This window comes from Miscanthus floridulus, chromosome 3 (assembly GCF_019320115.1).
Source record: "Miscanthus floridulus cultivar M001 chromosome 3, ASM1932011v1, whole genome shotgun sequence".
Classification (NCBI taxonomy): domain Eukaryota; kingdom Viridiplantae; phylum Streptophyta; class Magnoliopsida; order Poales; family Poaceae; genus Miscanthus; species Miscanthus floridulus.
The window spans coordinates 36717659-36733066 of record NC_089582.1 but is presented as its reverse complement, the minus strand read 5'-3'; the positions used below and the strand labels follow the sequence as shown (position 1 = coordinate 36733066).

At 47.6% G+C, this 15408-nt stretch overlaps 1 protein-coding gene and 2 pseudogenes across 1 annotated transcript; 1 reads left to right on the top strand and 2 right to left on the bottom strand.

The window, feature by feature from the left end:
• Positions 1–269: 269 nt before the first annotated feature.
• On the bottom strand, positions 270–3312 carry LOC136543533 (pentatricopeptide repeat-containing protein At3g09650, chloroplastic-like; annotated as a pseudogene).
• Positions 3187–6702, top strand: LOC136545459 (uncharacterized; annotated as a pseudogene).
• Positions 6703–12059: 5357 nt separating this feature from the next.
• On the bottom strand, positions 12060–13976 carry LOC136543532 (MDIS1-interacting receptor like kinase 2-like). The gene is made up of 2 exons (XM_066535956.1): positions 13930–13976; positions 12060–12672 (listed from the first exon to the last, which is right to left on the bottom strand). Exons 1-2 carry the CDS (start codon positions 13974–13976, stop codon positions 12060–12062), a joined length of 660 nt encoding a protein of 219 aa, XP_066392053.1.
• Positions 13977–15408: the final 1432 nt, after the last annotated feature.

The window sequence follows — 15408 nt, the reverse complement described above, 5'->3', positions numbered from 1 at the left end:
TTGCAATAAAACTAAAAAAAATATAGGGAGAATTGGTTCTGTAGCATCAAAAGATCACAAGAATCGGAAAATACCACTGAAAAAGCTCCGTCACGTGAAATACCATCGAAAGATGTAAGCGTTAACCAAAATTAGCATTTCGTCACGTTCGGTCAATTTTGGGGTAACGGCCGTCATCTCCCACCTGCATGAGCATGCGCTGTGATGCGCCCTTCTTCCTCCTCTGTCCATTTGCTGCCCCATGCTCTCTAGCTGTGAGCAGTGTCACCTCACCACGCCGCCGTCCGCACGCCCACGAGCACCGTGCCGCACCGCCATCCACATGTCGTCCGCGAGGAGCTAGAGGTCACCGGAGTCGAGGAACCACGTGGTATGCTGCACGCGCTACTCGCTCTAGCTCCTCCAACCCCATCCCTCCTTCCCTGAGTCTCCAGCGCCTTCTTGAAGAAGGCCGCCCTCACGCACACGTCCGCCAGCGCCCCCAGCAGCTCCTCATCAACCTCCTCCAGGCACCGCTCCTTCACCTCGTTCCAGAGCACCAGCGCCTCCCCTGGCTTGCGCGCCATTGCGATGCCCTTCGCCAGGCTGCCGTACGTCGCCACATCCGGCTGCACGCCACGTTCCTTCATCCTCTCTACCACCTGCTTCGCCATCTCCACCAGCCCCAGCTGGCAGTACCCCTCCACGAGCATGTTCCACGCTGCCCTATCCACTGTCACCCTGGGGTCCCGCTCCATCTCCTCAAACACCTTGTGCGCCACCTTGGGCTGCCCCGACACAGCGAACGCCTTCATCAGCGTCGTGTAGCTCATCGTGGACGGCGCGATGCCCCATGACCGCATCTCATTGAAGAAGGCTAGCGCGCCAGCGCTGTCGTCGTTGAGCATGCACCCGTCCATGAGGGTGTTGTATGTCACTACGCCGGGCTGGATGCCGGCGTCCATCACCATCTCCTCAAAGAGCTCTCTAGCCTTGCCGATCTGCAGCTGCTGGCAGTACCCCTTGAGCAGGACGTTGTAGGTGACACGGTTGGCTGGAACTCCGACCACGTCCATCTCGCCCAGCACGCGCATGCGCGCACGCCACATCGCCCGCACCGACAAGCGCTGATATCACCGTCGTGTAAGTCACATGGTCCGGCCGGCTTGCGGGTACCGTCAACGCCTCTTGCCGCATCGCGCGCAGCACGGCCACGACATCGTCGACGCGGCCTGTGTTCATGTATCCCTTCATCAACGTGGTGTACACCCTGGCATTGGGCGGATAAGCCTTGGGGAGCAGCGGCACCTCATCTGAGCCCTGTCCCTGTTTGGGCCCGGCAACAATGTCGTCCAGCAGCACGGCACCCTCCTCGACGTTAGTCGCACCGTCACAATCCATAGCGACAGCCCTGAGCAGTGAGCATATGTCTTTGCGCTCTTCCCGCATCGCCTGCACGATCCTCTCCGCCGTGGTGATGTCACCGAAGCCGACGAACGAGGCGACGAGGGAGTGGAAAGTGGTGGCGCAGGGGGCGAGGCCAAAGGAGAGCATGCGCTCAAGCACGCGCGCGACGAGGTCCTTGCGGCCGGCGCGCGCACATCTTGATGACGACGTTGTAGGTGAGCGCATCGGCGGCGGCGCTCCATTCGCTCATTGCGTCGAACAGCTGCCGGAATCGGCGGCAGTCCCCGGCGTCGGCGCAGGCGCTGAGCGCTGCGTTGAATGCGGCCGCGTCGGGGAGGCAGGAGGGGTAGACGAGCTCTGGTGGCGCGCGGTGGAGGTGGCGGAGGACGGCGTCGAAGAGGCAGAGCGCCTTAGTGGACGGCGTGAGGCGGGCGACGGCGGTGGTGTACGCGCGTCGGTCGGGGAGGAGGCCCTGACGGAGCATGTAGAGGAGGAGGGAGTGGGCGAGGCGGGCGTGGTGGGAGCGGGCGGCGGCCACGGCCACGAGGGAGAGGGAGTTGGCGTCAAGGAGGTCGAGGGCGCCGCGGGCGCGGAGGCTCTGGAGGAGGCGGGCGCGGGGCCTTTGGAATTGAAGGAGAGCTGCGCGAGGAGGCGAGAGGCCGTGGCGGGGGAGGAAGGGAGGGCAGAAGGCTTCGAGGAGAAGAGGCTGTAGGCGGCATCGGTGTCATGGGTGCGGAGGAGCGCCAAGAGGGCGTCATCGGAGGCGCCATCTTCGTCATGGTCAGGCGCGTGGGTGAGTGGCAGGGTGGAACGGGAAGTAGCTGGGGATAGGGCGGCTAGCGGATGGAGCCTCTGGTGCTGGTTGCCGGAGGAGGAAGAAGGTGACACTGCTCATAGCTGGCGAGCATGGGCAGCAAATGGACGGAGGAGGAAGGAGGGCGCATCACAGCGCATGCCCGGAGATGACGGCGGTTACCCCAAAATTGACTGAACGTGACGGAATGCTAATTTCGGTTAACGCTTACATCTTTCGATGGCATTTCACATGACGGAGCTTTTTCGGTGGTATTTTCCGATTCTTGTGATTTTTTGATGCTACAGAACCAATTCTCCCAAAAATATAACCTACACTTACGAATTTTTTTTACCAAACACTAAACATGGCAAACAATATTCTAACTAACTAATTAACCTTAACATTGACAAAATGGAACTAATATTTTTCTCCAAACCCTAGCTACCCATAGTTCCCAAATATACTTTTCCTCCAAACCGTAGCTACCAATCCTAATATTTGAATTCACCATTCAAACAACAAATAAGACCATCGTTACCTTGACCAAGGCCGAGGAGAAACTTGGGGCAGGTAGGGAGGGAGGCGAGAAGGGAGGGCCGAGCGGCGGGCGGCCTCGGAGGAGGCGGGAGGTGGCGGCGGGGGCGCCTGGACCGGCGTCCAGGACTTTTCGAAGTAAGGCCGAGAGAGGGAAGGAGCTTGTGGCGCGGCGTTAAGTCGGCCCTGCCGTGCTGTGCGGCGTGGCGCGCTCTGATCGGTGGCGCGGCAGCCCGTCAACGTCAGCGGTCATCGTTGCGGCTGACTGCCACGGTGGCACCCTCGCCGCGCCGCCATGCATGGTGCGGCAGTGTGATTTTGCCACGTCATGCGAATAGTCGCTGCCAAAAGTGTTAGATTTAAAAAAAATTAAACAATGTCTGATTTGATAATAGTTTAAACAAAGTGTTAAAAATAAAAAAAATGGTTCCAAACAGCGCCCTTCCACTGCCATCGCCACCGCACCGCCCGTTGGCCCGTTGCCGGCCCGCAGCCTAGTCGTGCGGCTTGTCGAGCTCGCCCCGCATGCCCGTGCGCCGCCCCAGCTCACCGGTGCGCGCGACCATGGAGGAGCGCCGCCCGTGCTGCCCCTGCATTTGCCCCTGGGTGCGGCCATGGAGGAGTGAGAGAATCAGGTGAGTCCAAGTGGGAGAGAAAGAGGATAGGATATTTTGCACGCTACTGACGCCACACGGCAATTCTGGTCACAAGGCTCCCCAGCTGTACCCCAAAAAAAAGTCCTTCTATCCCCCCTCCGCTCCCCTCGCCGGCGCCGGCGCCGAGGAAGAGAGAAGCCGCGCCTCTTCCTTCCCGACTCGACGAATCGATCCGCATCTGGCCCTAGGTGATCCGCGCCTACTTCCGCCGCAGCGGAACAGGACGCCTGGCCGTCGACCGTCGAAGCGATTCCTCTCTCGCTGGGGCGCGGGCGGGCGTCCTCGTATCGCCCTCCTCGCCTCCTCGGCGCTGGGAGGGGATCCGTCCGGGCTTCGATCGGTTGGTTCTCCGCCGGGTAAGGACTAAAGAACCCTAACTTGGCTTGTTGCTTGTATGGATTGATTTTTTTTCCCTATGCTGCGACCGGTGAGAATCAAATCCAGAAGCTTAGTAAATTTTTGCGAAGAAATTAAAATTTGCATGCCAATTGAAGTTAGGGGCTGAACTGGATCCCCCACGGCTACACGTTCTTGGCTGTGCTCGTGATATATTGTTCTTGCGGTGCGGCAGCATCTTCGTCTTATGTAGTATATGACAGAGTTGCTCTATATGTGGACGTTACTAGTTTGGTACACAGTTAAAAGGCTGAAAGGATCAGTTTATGCTTTATTGCAGAATGCGACGAATTCTAGGTTTATGTTAAGTGGAATGTGTCTAGTTGTCCATGCCTGTTGTTGACCTATTTTGTGACAAATTGCTTATTGATTCATATGTAAATTGACCTATTTTTGCTTATTGATTCATCCATGCAAATTGACCTATTTCATGACAAATTGCTTATTAATTCGTCCATGCAAATTGACCTATTTCGTGACAAATTGCTTTATTAATTCATTGCTGATCACAAGTCTTCTTTCATCACAACTAGCACCACCAGTATTAGTTATTTCCCAAAATTTGGGGGTTTCAAATTAAGCCCCTGTGCCACATTTGATACTTTCACTCTTGACTGTTGACTTATTGATGAACAGTAATCTTTTTGGCTAATAATGCTTTAATAATCTTTTTTATCGGGATGGAAGCATATATATGAGGCACCTCTACTCTATTATTGTTTGTAATTACTCATTAATGAACTGTTTCTGGAATATCTATTTTTTAGTGTCCATGTTATAATATTTTTTTGGTGAGTTGTATTGGATCCATGTATGTTTGGATCATTTGTAACTATATTTGTGGTGTTCACATTAGTACATAACCTGATAACTGATGTGGCATACTCCAAACAATATTCTGTACTGTTCCTCTGTGTTTGTGCATGGTCCAGATCTGTGCATCAACCTTGTCACATCACTATGGTGAATGAGACTGTTTGAATCCTTCACCTTCGCACCTCGATAATGGCTGTGAATGATATCCAATACTTTTGCATGGTCTACGAAATCATTGGGCTTTGCATTATAGTATACGCTCTTTTATTGCCCTAGCCGCATATGGCTGAGCAAAATAATAGAGGTAAGCACATTATTATCGATTATATGATGGAAATCTAGAATGTTAATGTTCCTTTATTTTTGCTCTATCAAACATTAATGGAGTGGAGTGGTATGACAAATTTTTTTGTTTATTGCTTTTGATGTTATCTTATGTTTCCAATTACTAAAGATTTCATTTCTGGATTGCCAGCTATTGAGCTTGGAGTTAAACAATGGATTTGGAGACAGAGAATCGTCTTGCTTCTTTACTACTTGAAGAGGCCCGGAGATTACAATTAGAGGCTAACAGGGAAGGTGTTCATGCATATCTGCGAAAACCTAATGTTAGGCATCGTCCAAACTCACGGTTCCTCACAGCCACAGATCGTGGAGTTCAGCAAGGTTAGCGATGTGCAGTGCTGCCAGTGCATCATTGTCGTCACTTGTCACTTGTTTTCTATATTTTCTATTTTCTTTGAGTAGATCTTGTAGAACAAATCAACATTGAAAAACAGTTGAGCCATGTAATCCTGTATAAACTTGGCTCTTGTGAGTATATTGACCTACGTTCTTATGTAAAAGGTATACTGGTCTCATGTCACTAAGTTTTTAATGACATAACTAATCAATGTTAGAAAAACATGTTAAGCCGTTTAATCCTTCTTGTGACTATTGACCTTACATTCTTTGGAAAAAGTATACTGGCCCTATGTCACTATTTTTTTAATGACATCAAGTAGCACTTTCATATTTTGTTCTGAATTGAAATACACTGTTTGTCCTGCAGCAAATCGTGTTGTGGAGGTCAATGAAATGTGGCGTGCCAGGGAAAAGGAACTGTAGTTGGAGTAAAAAATGTAAGGCAGAAGTAAAGATTGTGATGATTTTAGAGGTGAGAAGCGCAAAAGTGAAGTGAGAAACCATAGCTCCAGCTCAAGGGTTGAACAAGAAGGGACCACATAATAATTCACACTCAGACCTGGAGGATGGTCTCAGAGATGATGAAATTAAAAGATTTCTTCATTCAAGGTTAGTTAGAATATTCATTCATTTATTCTTTTATGTGAGAAATAGCCATTTCTTTCTTCTTGTAACACCTGGAATATATAACTAAATATTATCTTTACTCCAGTTCTTATATGAAAAATCACATGATCTGTGTATCTCTTCGATAGTACCACATTATTCTATCGATAAGTGCTGGTATCCTATTATGTGGCATATTGAAATTTGTTTATGCTACAAACCTTTCCATCTGTTAACTATTTCCCTGGTGTTAACATATCAGCAATTGTTGCTAATATATTTACTGTTGCTGTTCTGTTAGGGCGAAGCGAGGACGTGGGGCTGTTGGTTCTAGGATGGACGAGCCTGGTCCATACCTTGATTCTTTGTCCCGTCATCAGGACAACGGACCTAGTCCTGACATACGTGTGGAAGAAAAATGGGAACGCAGAGTACAAGGCCCAGAGAAGCCTTCATTTTTGGGATGTAAGTCTCTTGATGATCTTTGGCACAAGGACACTTTGGATGGGAGGCCATCAAGCTCTGAACCACAGAGCAAAAAAGAAAAGAAAAGGAAGTCGGAGAAAAAAGATAAGAAAAAGAAAAAGAAGGAAAAGGACAAGAAGAAATCCAAACATCGCCTCCACCACCATCACAGAAGCAGCAGGAGTGAACGAGTGATGTTGCCTGTTAGCAGAACAGAAAAATGTAGACAATGCTTCTGCCCTGAGATAAGCTTGCCGACTGTTGCTGTAACTTGAAACCTGTATTGTATGGAAAACTTGATATTGTGTAGAATGGACTATGGTTCTTATAATACAATGTTGTGATGTCACATCGTTTGTTAAAGATTTTTGTCACTTTGAAGTAGCATGATTAACATCTGCAACAAGAGTTGTTTTTTTTTCTTTTTCCTACTAACATTGGGCGTCTAGTATTGGAGTTGGAGGAGCCTGCTCTTCAAGCAGGGCAGTCTGTCAGTTGGGGTAGAAAAAAGTCTACATAACCCCCAGCTATCCAGGGTTGACTACTTCATCTCAAACTATAAAACCAGATATTCTGTCCTCTGAACTTTCTAAAACCGGTCAAATAAGCGGTTTTTTATGGTGGTTTTACCACTGGTCCTGTTCGGCTTACCCCATATTTGACTTGTTCGGCTTCTTTTTTTCAGCCGAAACAGTATTTTTCTCTCACAACAATTCAGCCGGAACAGTGTTTTTCAGCCAGTTTCAGCCAAGTTTCAGACCAGCGAACTGGGCCACTGTGGTTGCTGACATGGACGACGACGTGGCGATGGCCTACATGTCAGCCACCCCTCTCTCTTCTCTCCCCACTCCCTCCTGCCAGTGCCCCCTCCCCTCACCTCTCCCCCACTCTCCCATGCCTCCCTCTCAATCTCCCTCTCCCTCACCAACTGCCGATCTGGAGGGGTAAAGTAAAATTTGCCCCTAAGGGCACATGTCGTATTGCTGTGGACCACAAGATTCACACTAAGATTCGTGCCCAGCAGGAGAGAGACAATATCGTGCCCATCTCTCCTGCTGGGCACGAATCTCAGTGCAAATCTTGTGGTCCAAAATAGCAGGGCACGTGCCCTTAGGGGAAAAAACCGGGTTCAATCTGGAAGAGCTCGCGGGCGCGGCGACCTGGCGGCGCGGTCTCGTGGGCGCGGCAGTCTGGCGGCGGGCGGTGCGAGCAAGGCGGGTGCGCCCGAGGCCGAGGCGGCGGCGCGGGCGCGGGCCCGAGCGGGGCGGTGGCGCCTCTTCCCCCGAGCTCCTCCACCGGTGGCGCTGGCTCCTTCACTGTCGTCCCTCTCTGCGCCGCCACCGACCGCTCCAGCTCGTTGGTGAAATTCGCCACGGTTGCTCCACCTATGCCCAATTGCTTGCGTCTCTAGCTTCGCCTCGTCCTTGCGTCTCGTTTGAGCTCGGTTGCGTCGTCTCTTGTTGCTGGAGTCGTCCTCGTCGCCGGTTCCCGCCGCCGCGGTTCGCCATGGCCGCCGCAATCTCCTCACCGTGGCCAGCTCTCTCCAGTGAACGTTTCGCCCTCTCATCTTTAGTTTTGGTTTCGTCTCGATTCTGTGTTGCTCATAGGCTTGTCCGTTTGGTCGCTGGAGCCCAGGACACGCTGGAATGCCGCCTCGAGCACTGGTTTGCGTCGCCGTCTTCTCCCTCAACATCGGCAGCCCTCTTCGCTTCGTCTCTGCCTCAACCATGTAGTCGAGCAAGTTGCTGTGAGCTCCGCTGAGCAAACCATAACCCTAGCTAGGCCGTCCGAGCGCCGGAGCGGCCGGTACGCCACCGTGCCCTATAATGGCATGGGCACAAAGGATAGAGGAGAGGAGAGAAGAGAGAGGGGTGGCTGACATGTGGGCCATCGCCACGTCGTCATCCATGTCAGCAGCCACGGTGGCAAAACCACTATCGAAAACAACTTTGGGGGTTATTTGAATAGTTTTGGAAAGTTCAGGGGGCAGAATATATGGTTTTATAGTTTGGGGGGTGAAGTAGTCGACCATGGATAGTTGGGGGGTTATGTAGACTTTTACCGTTGGGGTATGTAGCTGAATAAACCTGTATGTGAATGAGTAGACCATCAATAGCTTATAGACATTAGTGCACATTTTCAAGGAGTTGTCAGCCATCGAGCATCGATGACTGAGCTGAAAGACAAATTATTATGATATCTTATAGTTCCGACCAAAATGGACCTAAAATTCACAACATGGGCCATTCTCCATTGAATTTGTTTAAACCCAAGAATTCATAGCCTGTTCGTTTGACTGTGGCTTGTCGTAAACGATCGTAAATTTTCAACTGGAACAGTATTTTTCTCTCACACAAACCAGCCAGCAATACTTCTTCACAAACCAGCAACGATATGAACCGCCAACCGAACAGGCTGCATATTGTTCATCAACATAAACCAATTACTTATAGGCTTTTTGAAACTTCTGCCTTTTCCAATTTTTGAACCAATCTTTCAGAATTCAGGTAGGCGTTTATATGTAGTGTCTTCTTCAGCAACAGTTCGGGGAATCCAGAGCGTTTGTTGTTACTGCTAACAAGCAATGGCATTTGGAGAATTGGAGCCAGTGTGGCGGCTCCAGGAAAAGATGTCGTCACACCATTTTCAAGAATAAAAAATATTAAATATGAAAAAGTCAATTTTGAAATTATTTTACAGGACTATCTATGCCACTGAAAGTGCATCACATATTTGTTCTTGGGTGATTGCACAAACACTTTCAGCATTGCCACACACTCCAAATTCCTAGAAACAAAAGAAAGTCATCCTCAACTTCTGAAGGCTGAAGCCACCATGCAATCTATGGTCTCTGACTCTCTGTACAACATAATGCCGTGTATGAATGTACATGTACTGGAAAGAAAAATATACTATCTGGCTATCTGCGAGACTGCAACAAGGGATAGATCATTAGATAAAGTTGTAAAGAAGACTTAACTAGCAACATGTTGAAAGAAACATAGTGCCTTCGTGTTGACATTATTGACATGCAAACAGCACAGTGAAACGAAATTTGTTGTTAAAGAATGCTCAAGCTATAATGAAGACTTCTTTTCATACAACCATACAGAATGCCCTCGACAGTAGCAAAAACCATAAAATTCACAACTGATGCTGTATCAAATATTCAAATATAAAGATGGGCTCTGGCGCTCAGCACAAATGTTGAAAACTAGTTTATATTCAGGAGTAGCTATTTCAGCTTCTTCCACTGAAAGTCAGAGGAAGTAAGTGTTCATTGAGGTCAATCAGGATTCAAGAGACATTAAATTTGCCTCTTCTTTTGCCTCTTTGTAACTTTGTTTCTCTGTTCCTTTTTTTGTTCTTTTAGGGATCAGCCTTCGATCCCTCCTGTTTTCTCAAAAAAAAGAGACATTAAATAGAAAATGTTTGCTTTTTTCAAGGAACAAAAAAATTTGGCATTGTTTAGCCACGGAAGCTTAGTAGGAGTAGCTAACTATTATTAGCTTTGTGAATAATTTGGACAGCTCGTTACCATTGCAAATGAAAACCAAAATTTAGTTTGCATCCAATGCAGATAAAAAAATTAAGCACCTATGAATATTTCCCCATAGATATTTGCTTCCCCCCTTCCAAGTACTTTGTATATTAGTACTATACGATAATACCAACTAACGAAAACATTTGAAATGTCAGGATATATAAACAACAGATCAGCTAATAAGCCGGCCGAATAGCTCAGCCGACAACGAATGGACCGATCTCACCGCTGCGCATGCCGCGGCCGACCTCGTTGGCGATGATCATCAAGCAGGTGGACACCCAGCCGGCGAGCACCGCCCACACCATGTCGAGGATGCAGGCCGGTCCCCGCCCCACCACCCCCCAGAGGCAATTCAACGAACACCGTCCCTGCAATCCCGAAAGAACCAACAAAGCAACCACGGTTGAGCCTAGGAGACGATTGAATTCCGAGATCATTAGAGGAAAACCCACCTCTTATGTTGCCGACCAGCAAATTCCTACGATTAGCGCCCGACCTTCAAGTTCAATAAACCATGACCATGAGAGGGAATCAGCTAGGAGGAGCCTACGCACGAGCAGTTGGCAAGAAAGATTCGTTCACGAGACGGTGCCTCACAAGAGATTGGTATGGATTCTTTGATCAGGACCAAACTTTTTCAGCACAGTTAAATAGACTTGAGGCTTAAAGAGTCTTCTCTCCTTTCTTAATTGGTTTCCACATCTTCTTTGCCCTCTATTCCATAAGACCTATCACTTTCACAGTGTTTGTTTTTGCCAGGTACGGTTAAAGATTCAAGAAACAACTGGTAACTACTCCTACCACAGAAGAACCAACTGGAGATTGCCACCAAAGAAAGAGTTCACTCTATGTCGGACTCTGCTCACTGTTAACTTTATCCGGTCATGCGTGATTAGATTGCAGGGTTAGTCAGAAGGATCTGAACAAAGTCCTGGCGTTCAACATGAGTGGCTCCGGATTGACAGGTCCCTCAACATCTGTCACCTGCTGCATAGGAACAGGGCAACCAACGGACGTCTGAGCTATAATGGAGCTAAGTGTTGCAACTTATTGGCTGCCTGCATTTTACTCTCAGAACATTGGAGAAACAAAGCAAGAGAAACAAAGCATTTTACTCTCAGAACATTTGAGAAACAGAGGACGAACAAACTCATTGGCTGCCTGCATTTTATTCTAGGTTCAGCACATACAACAATGTATTTTCACATATTTATAGACTACATGACAGGCATCATGTCTATTGCTTCATGCGTATTGGTAAATTATACTGAAAGGGAAAGAACAGAAAGAGCAAATGACATTGGGTGGAAGTTGATCTGAGCAGCTTGCAGGAAATTTCTGGGGCCATGTCGTAATCTTGCTTTGGGGTATCATGTCATATAGCTCACAACCACACGACTCACCTTATAAAACCTGATCCATCATGGGCATTTTTGTGCTTATTGGGATACCGCACGAAGCTAGGTGGAAGGAGACACATTTACAAAGGCTTTATTATATGCCGACAACATCAATAATTGTACAGTAGGATTTATCAGTTTTACAGTTCTAAGCTGAGTACTGATTGTCAACTCTTTGAAATGTAACACTATTGCACCCTCGCATTTATATAGGAGATATTATATACTGATATATCCTACCTTTGGGGCTATTACTCAATACAGGTGCTTTTATTATATCTTCCACTATACAGTACGTAGACACTTTGAAATACTTGACACAACATAGATGAACTTACACTTATCCATCAATTGTTTTATTCACGTGTATGTGCATGAGAAGGTGAGACAGAAGGTGGTTTGTGGAGAGACAATTTCTGATAGACGTCCAACATTTCTGGCCTGAACTGAGGAGAAGTTTGCAGGCAATAAGCAAATGCAACTTCGACAAGCAAAGAGATTTCTTTCTTCTCCATCGTTGTTGGTGATGACAAGCGTTGGTCCAACATATCCTCTATTGCAAGTTCATGATGCTGTTCCATGGAAGCAATGGACTGTAGCTCTCTGGGGTATCTCCCCACTGATGTGTAAGAAAGCTCTGCATCAAAATAAAGCAACTGACAACAGTCAAACATGGTGACAAACCAAAGTGAAATTTTCATATTTGCAAATGGTCACATGAATATATTTGCTATATGCAAGAAAAAGCTAACTGACTACATACCAGGTGCTATCTATCCATATGTTCCAGCTAGTTTGCTCCAGTTGGATGGATCAGGTTTGAGCATCCTTGCTATTCCAAAATCTGAAACATAAGCCTTGAAAGCTGCATTCAGCAAGATGTTGTTGCTTGTTATATCACGATGGATTATTGGTGGGTTGCATTCATGGTGCAAGTAGTAGATAACTTGAGCCACATCTCTTGCAATGGCAACTCGCTTCTGCCAGTCCAACTCCTTTGCAAGATCCTCAGTTTCCAAGATAATGTGAAGGTTTCCTCTCTCAATGTAATCGTACACTAAAAATTTGTACCTTGGATGGGAGCAAAATCCATACAACTTGACGATGTTTCTATGCCGTATCTTTGTCATCACTTCAATTTCACTAAGGAATCTCTTCTCATCACTAATCCCTTCTTCAGTTGGGTGAAGCTTTTTCACCGCAACTAATCTCCCTCCTTGAAGCTGTGCCTTGTAGACTGTGCCGAAACTCCCTGATCCAATGATGTACCTATCGCTGTAATTTTCTGTTACCCTAGTGATGTCCTCAAACACTAGTTTCCCATCAAAATTCCATAGCGAGAGAACATCTCTTGTATCTGTAACTGCTGTAATTTGTGGTCTTTTCCTTTTGCGAAGGATCATTACTAACACAACAATTGGGAGAATAATAACTACGCACACTGGGATAGAAGCAACTAGGGCCAAGTGGTGAATTCTAGCTTTATGGTATTCCTTTATTGGAGTTGAAGAGCATGTGGGCAGGCCAGAGATATTACCACAGAGTCCTTTGTTGTGGAGGAACCATTTTGCTGAGGCATTGTGGAATAGATGTCCTATTGGAAGAGGCCCTTCCAAGTTGTTTTATGACACATCTGTTAGTTGATCTCCACCAATAGGCCCAACAGCCTATTGGGCCCTTACCTCTACGTCCTGATCGGGGGCACCCAACCCTAATAGGTTGGTGGGCCCCTGTCGCACAGCACATATAAAGATAGGTGGGGATCACGGCTCGAGTCATGAGGTTGGTCTGAACCGCCATGCTCTCACCGATAGAAACCCTAATCCGATCTACAGTGTGCTGCCAGCGACTGGATGCCCCACCACATTCTAACAATGGTATCAGAGCCAAGGACGGTATCGGGTAGAGCATAGAAAAGAAAGAACATGGGTTAAATCCATTTCGGATTGAAACTCTAACCCTAACCGGGTAAAAGAAACTGAAAAGAGACCGGGGGTGGCGGACGTCACTGGAAACCTGGTCACCATCGCCACCGCGCGGGGAAAAGTGCCGCACCGCCGTCCTCGTAGGCGCACGGCAAGCAAAGAATAGAAAAGAACTAATCCAGTACGGATCTGAGAACATAGAAGGTTCCCCAACCCTAACCCTAACTGGGTGAAGAGGAAGGGCCCTCGGCTCATGAAGCCGAACCCTAACCCACGAAAAACCGTGAGGAAGAAGAACAGACCGTCGGGAAGAACAACAGTGAACCCGATTCGGATGAACTAACCCATCCTCATCCCAATCGGAATCAAAACCGTGAAAAGAAATCAAAAGAAAAGGTTCAACCGAACCCTAACCCTAACTCGCTGAAGAAGGGGAAGGGAACCGATTCGGATGAACTCCAAAAAGAAAAGAAATCAAAAGAAAAGTGCAAATCCCGAAACCCTAACCCTAATTTTAACCCCATCCCAAATTGGGTTAATCCCAAAAGAAGAAGGGGAAATGGGAAGAAGGGGGAAGGGGTGGCCTACCTCGCTCCCGCTGCGCAGCGCTATTGGCCTCGCCGGCGCGCGGGGAGAAGAAGGCCAAGCCGGGGTGCTGCTCGCCGGGCTTTGGCCAAGGGGGCGCTGTGGCCAGGCCGCTCGACAGCGGCGCACTCACCCGTTGGGGAGCACACGCGCCGGCGAGGGGGCCAGCGACGGCGCCATGGCTGCCCGCTCCACTGCCTTCGCTCGCTCTCGGTCGCTCACGGTTGCGCTGCGCTGAGTCAGAAGCTAGCGAAGAGAGAGAAAGGGAAGGCGCCGAATGAAATTAGGGTTCGTGATGACGCGGCCGGGGGGGGCATTTTTGTTCTCCCAAAGACGCCGCGTAGCCGTCCGATCGGATCTAACGGCGCCAGATGCATGGGCCGGTTTTCAGCCCAGGCGGGCGCGAGCGCTAGGCCACTTTCCTGGCCCAGGCCTAGGTTACGGCCTGGGCGCGGGAGGAAGTGCTGCGAGCGCGTGCGAGTGCACTGTTCTAGCAGGCCGGGGCGTGTACTGTAGCTGATGGGCTATGTACTGTTCCTACAGGCCAGGCCAAAATGAATAGAAGAGTATAGAAAAGTTTTATTTAATTTCAGAAGCTGATTCGAATGAATTTCAATGGTTTAAAATTTCTGGTAAAATTACACCAACGTGTTATTTTTCCAAAAAGTAGATATGAACCAGAAAAGCTTCTGAAAAATAGATAATGAATTTTTTCATGCTTTTCCTTTTTCCGGTAAATGTCTATTTCCTGAAAATTGATTAATGGCTTAAAGTAAATAGAAAAAGTAATTTTTCCCTGTGGGTAAAATTAAAGAAAAAGAAAGTTTTTCCGCTGCTGAAGAAATTATTTATTCTCCAGTTAATTAATACCAATGTGATATTTAATTGGAGAAAAAGTGTTTTGACATGATTATGATGTTGTTATTTTCTGACCAACATTGTTAATAACAATATCATAATTTGAATGATTTATGCATTAATTTTACTTCTGCCCAACGGTGATGTAGAATTAGTGTATGAGAACAGTTGTAAAAGTTAATGATTTATGTATTAATTCTATTTCTGCCCAACAGTGATGTAAAATTAGTATATAGGAACAGTTGTATGTTTTGATTTTGACCAACGTTGGAATCAAAGCATACAAATGGTGTTATTTTTATGTTAAGAAAATGTTTGTCCTGGTTTCCATCTTGTCTAAGGTGAACTGGGTAGTTATCTCACCGTGTTCCACTGAGTCTATAGCACCGGTGAGGGAGACAAACGAGACTGATGCCGTTTGGGCAACTAAAGAGAGAGATTTTGAATCCCGAAAGATGTTATATGCCCTTGAGCATAGAAAGTGTGTCACTGCCAACAAAAAATGTTTGGCTATGATAAAGAACACGATTGAGCCTGCAATTGTGGGCTCAATCCCAGAGTGTAACACGGTCACCGAGTACCTCGATAGAATAAAGAGTCAATTCACTGGCTCTTCAAAGACATATGCTACCCAGCTGATAAAGCAGCTGGTGACAGAGTGTTACTCTGATAATGATGGCATAAGAGAGCTCACGATGCGTCGTCGAAATTATGGCACTGTTGTTTAGGCCATATTTCGAGGGGAAGAATAGAA

What these genes read in the sequence shown, in the direction of transcription:
- LOC136543532 (XM_066535956.1), bottom strand. Translation starts at nt 13,976, where the DNA reads ATGGCGCCGTCGCTGGCCCCCTCGCCGGCGCGTGTGCTCCCCAACGG. An exon ending in GCGCGTGTGCTCCCCAACGG is followed by an intron (nt 12,673 to 13,929) that starts GTGAGTGCGCCG and finishes CCTTCGCAAAAG; the next exon opens with GAAAAGACCACAAATTACAG.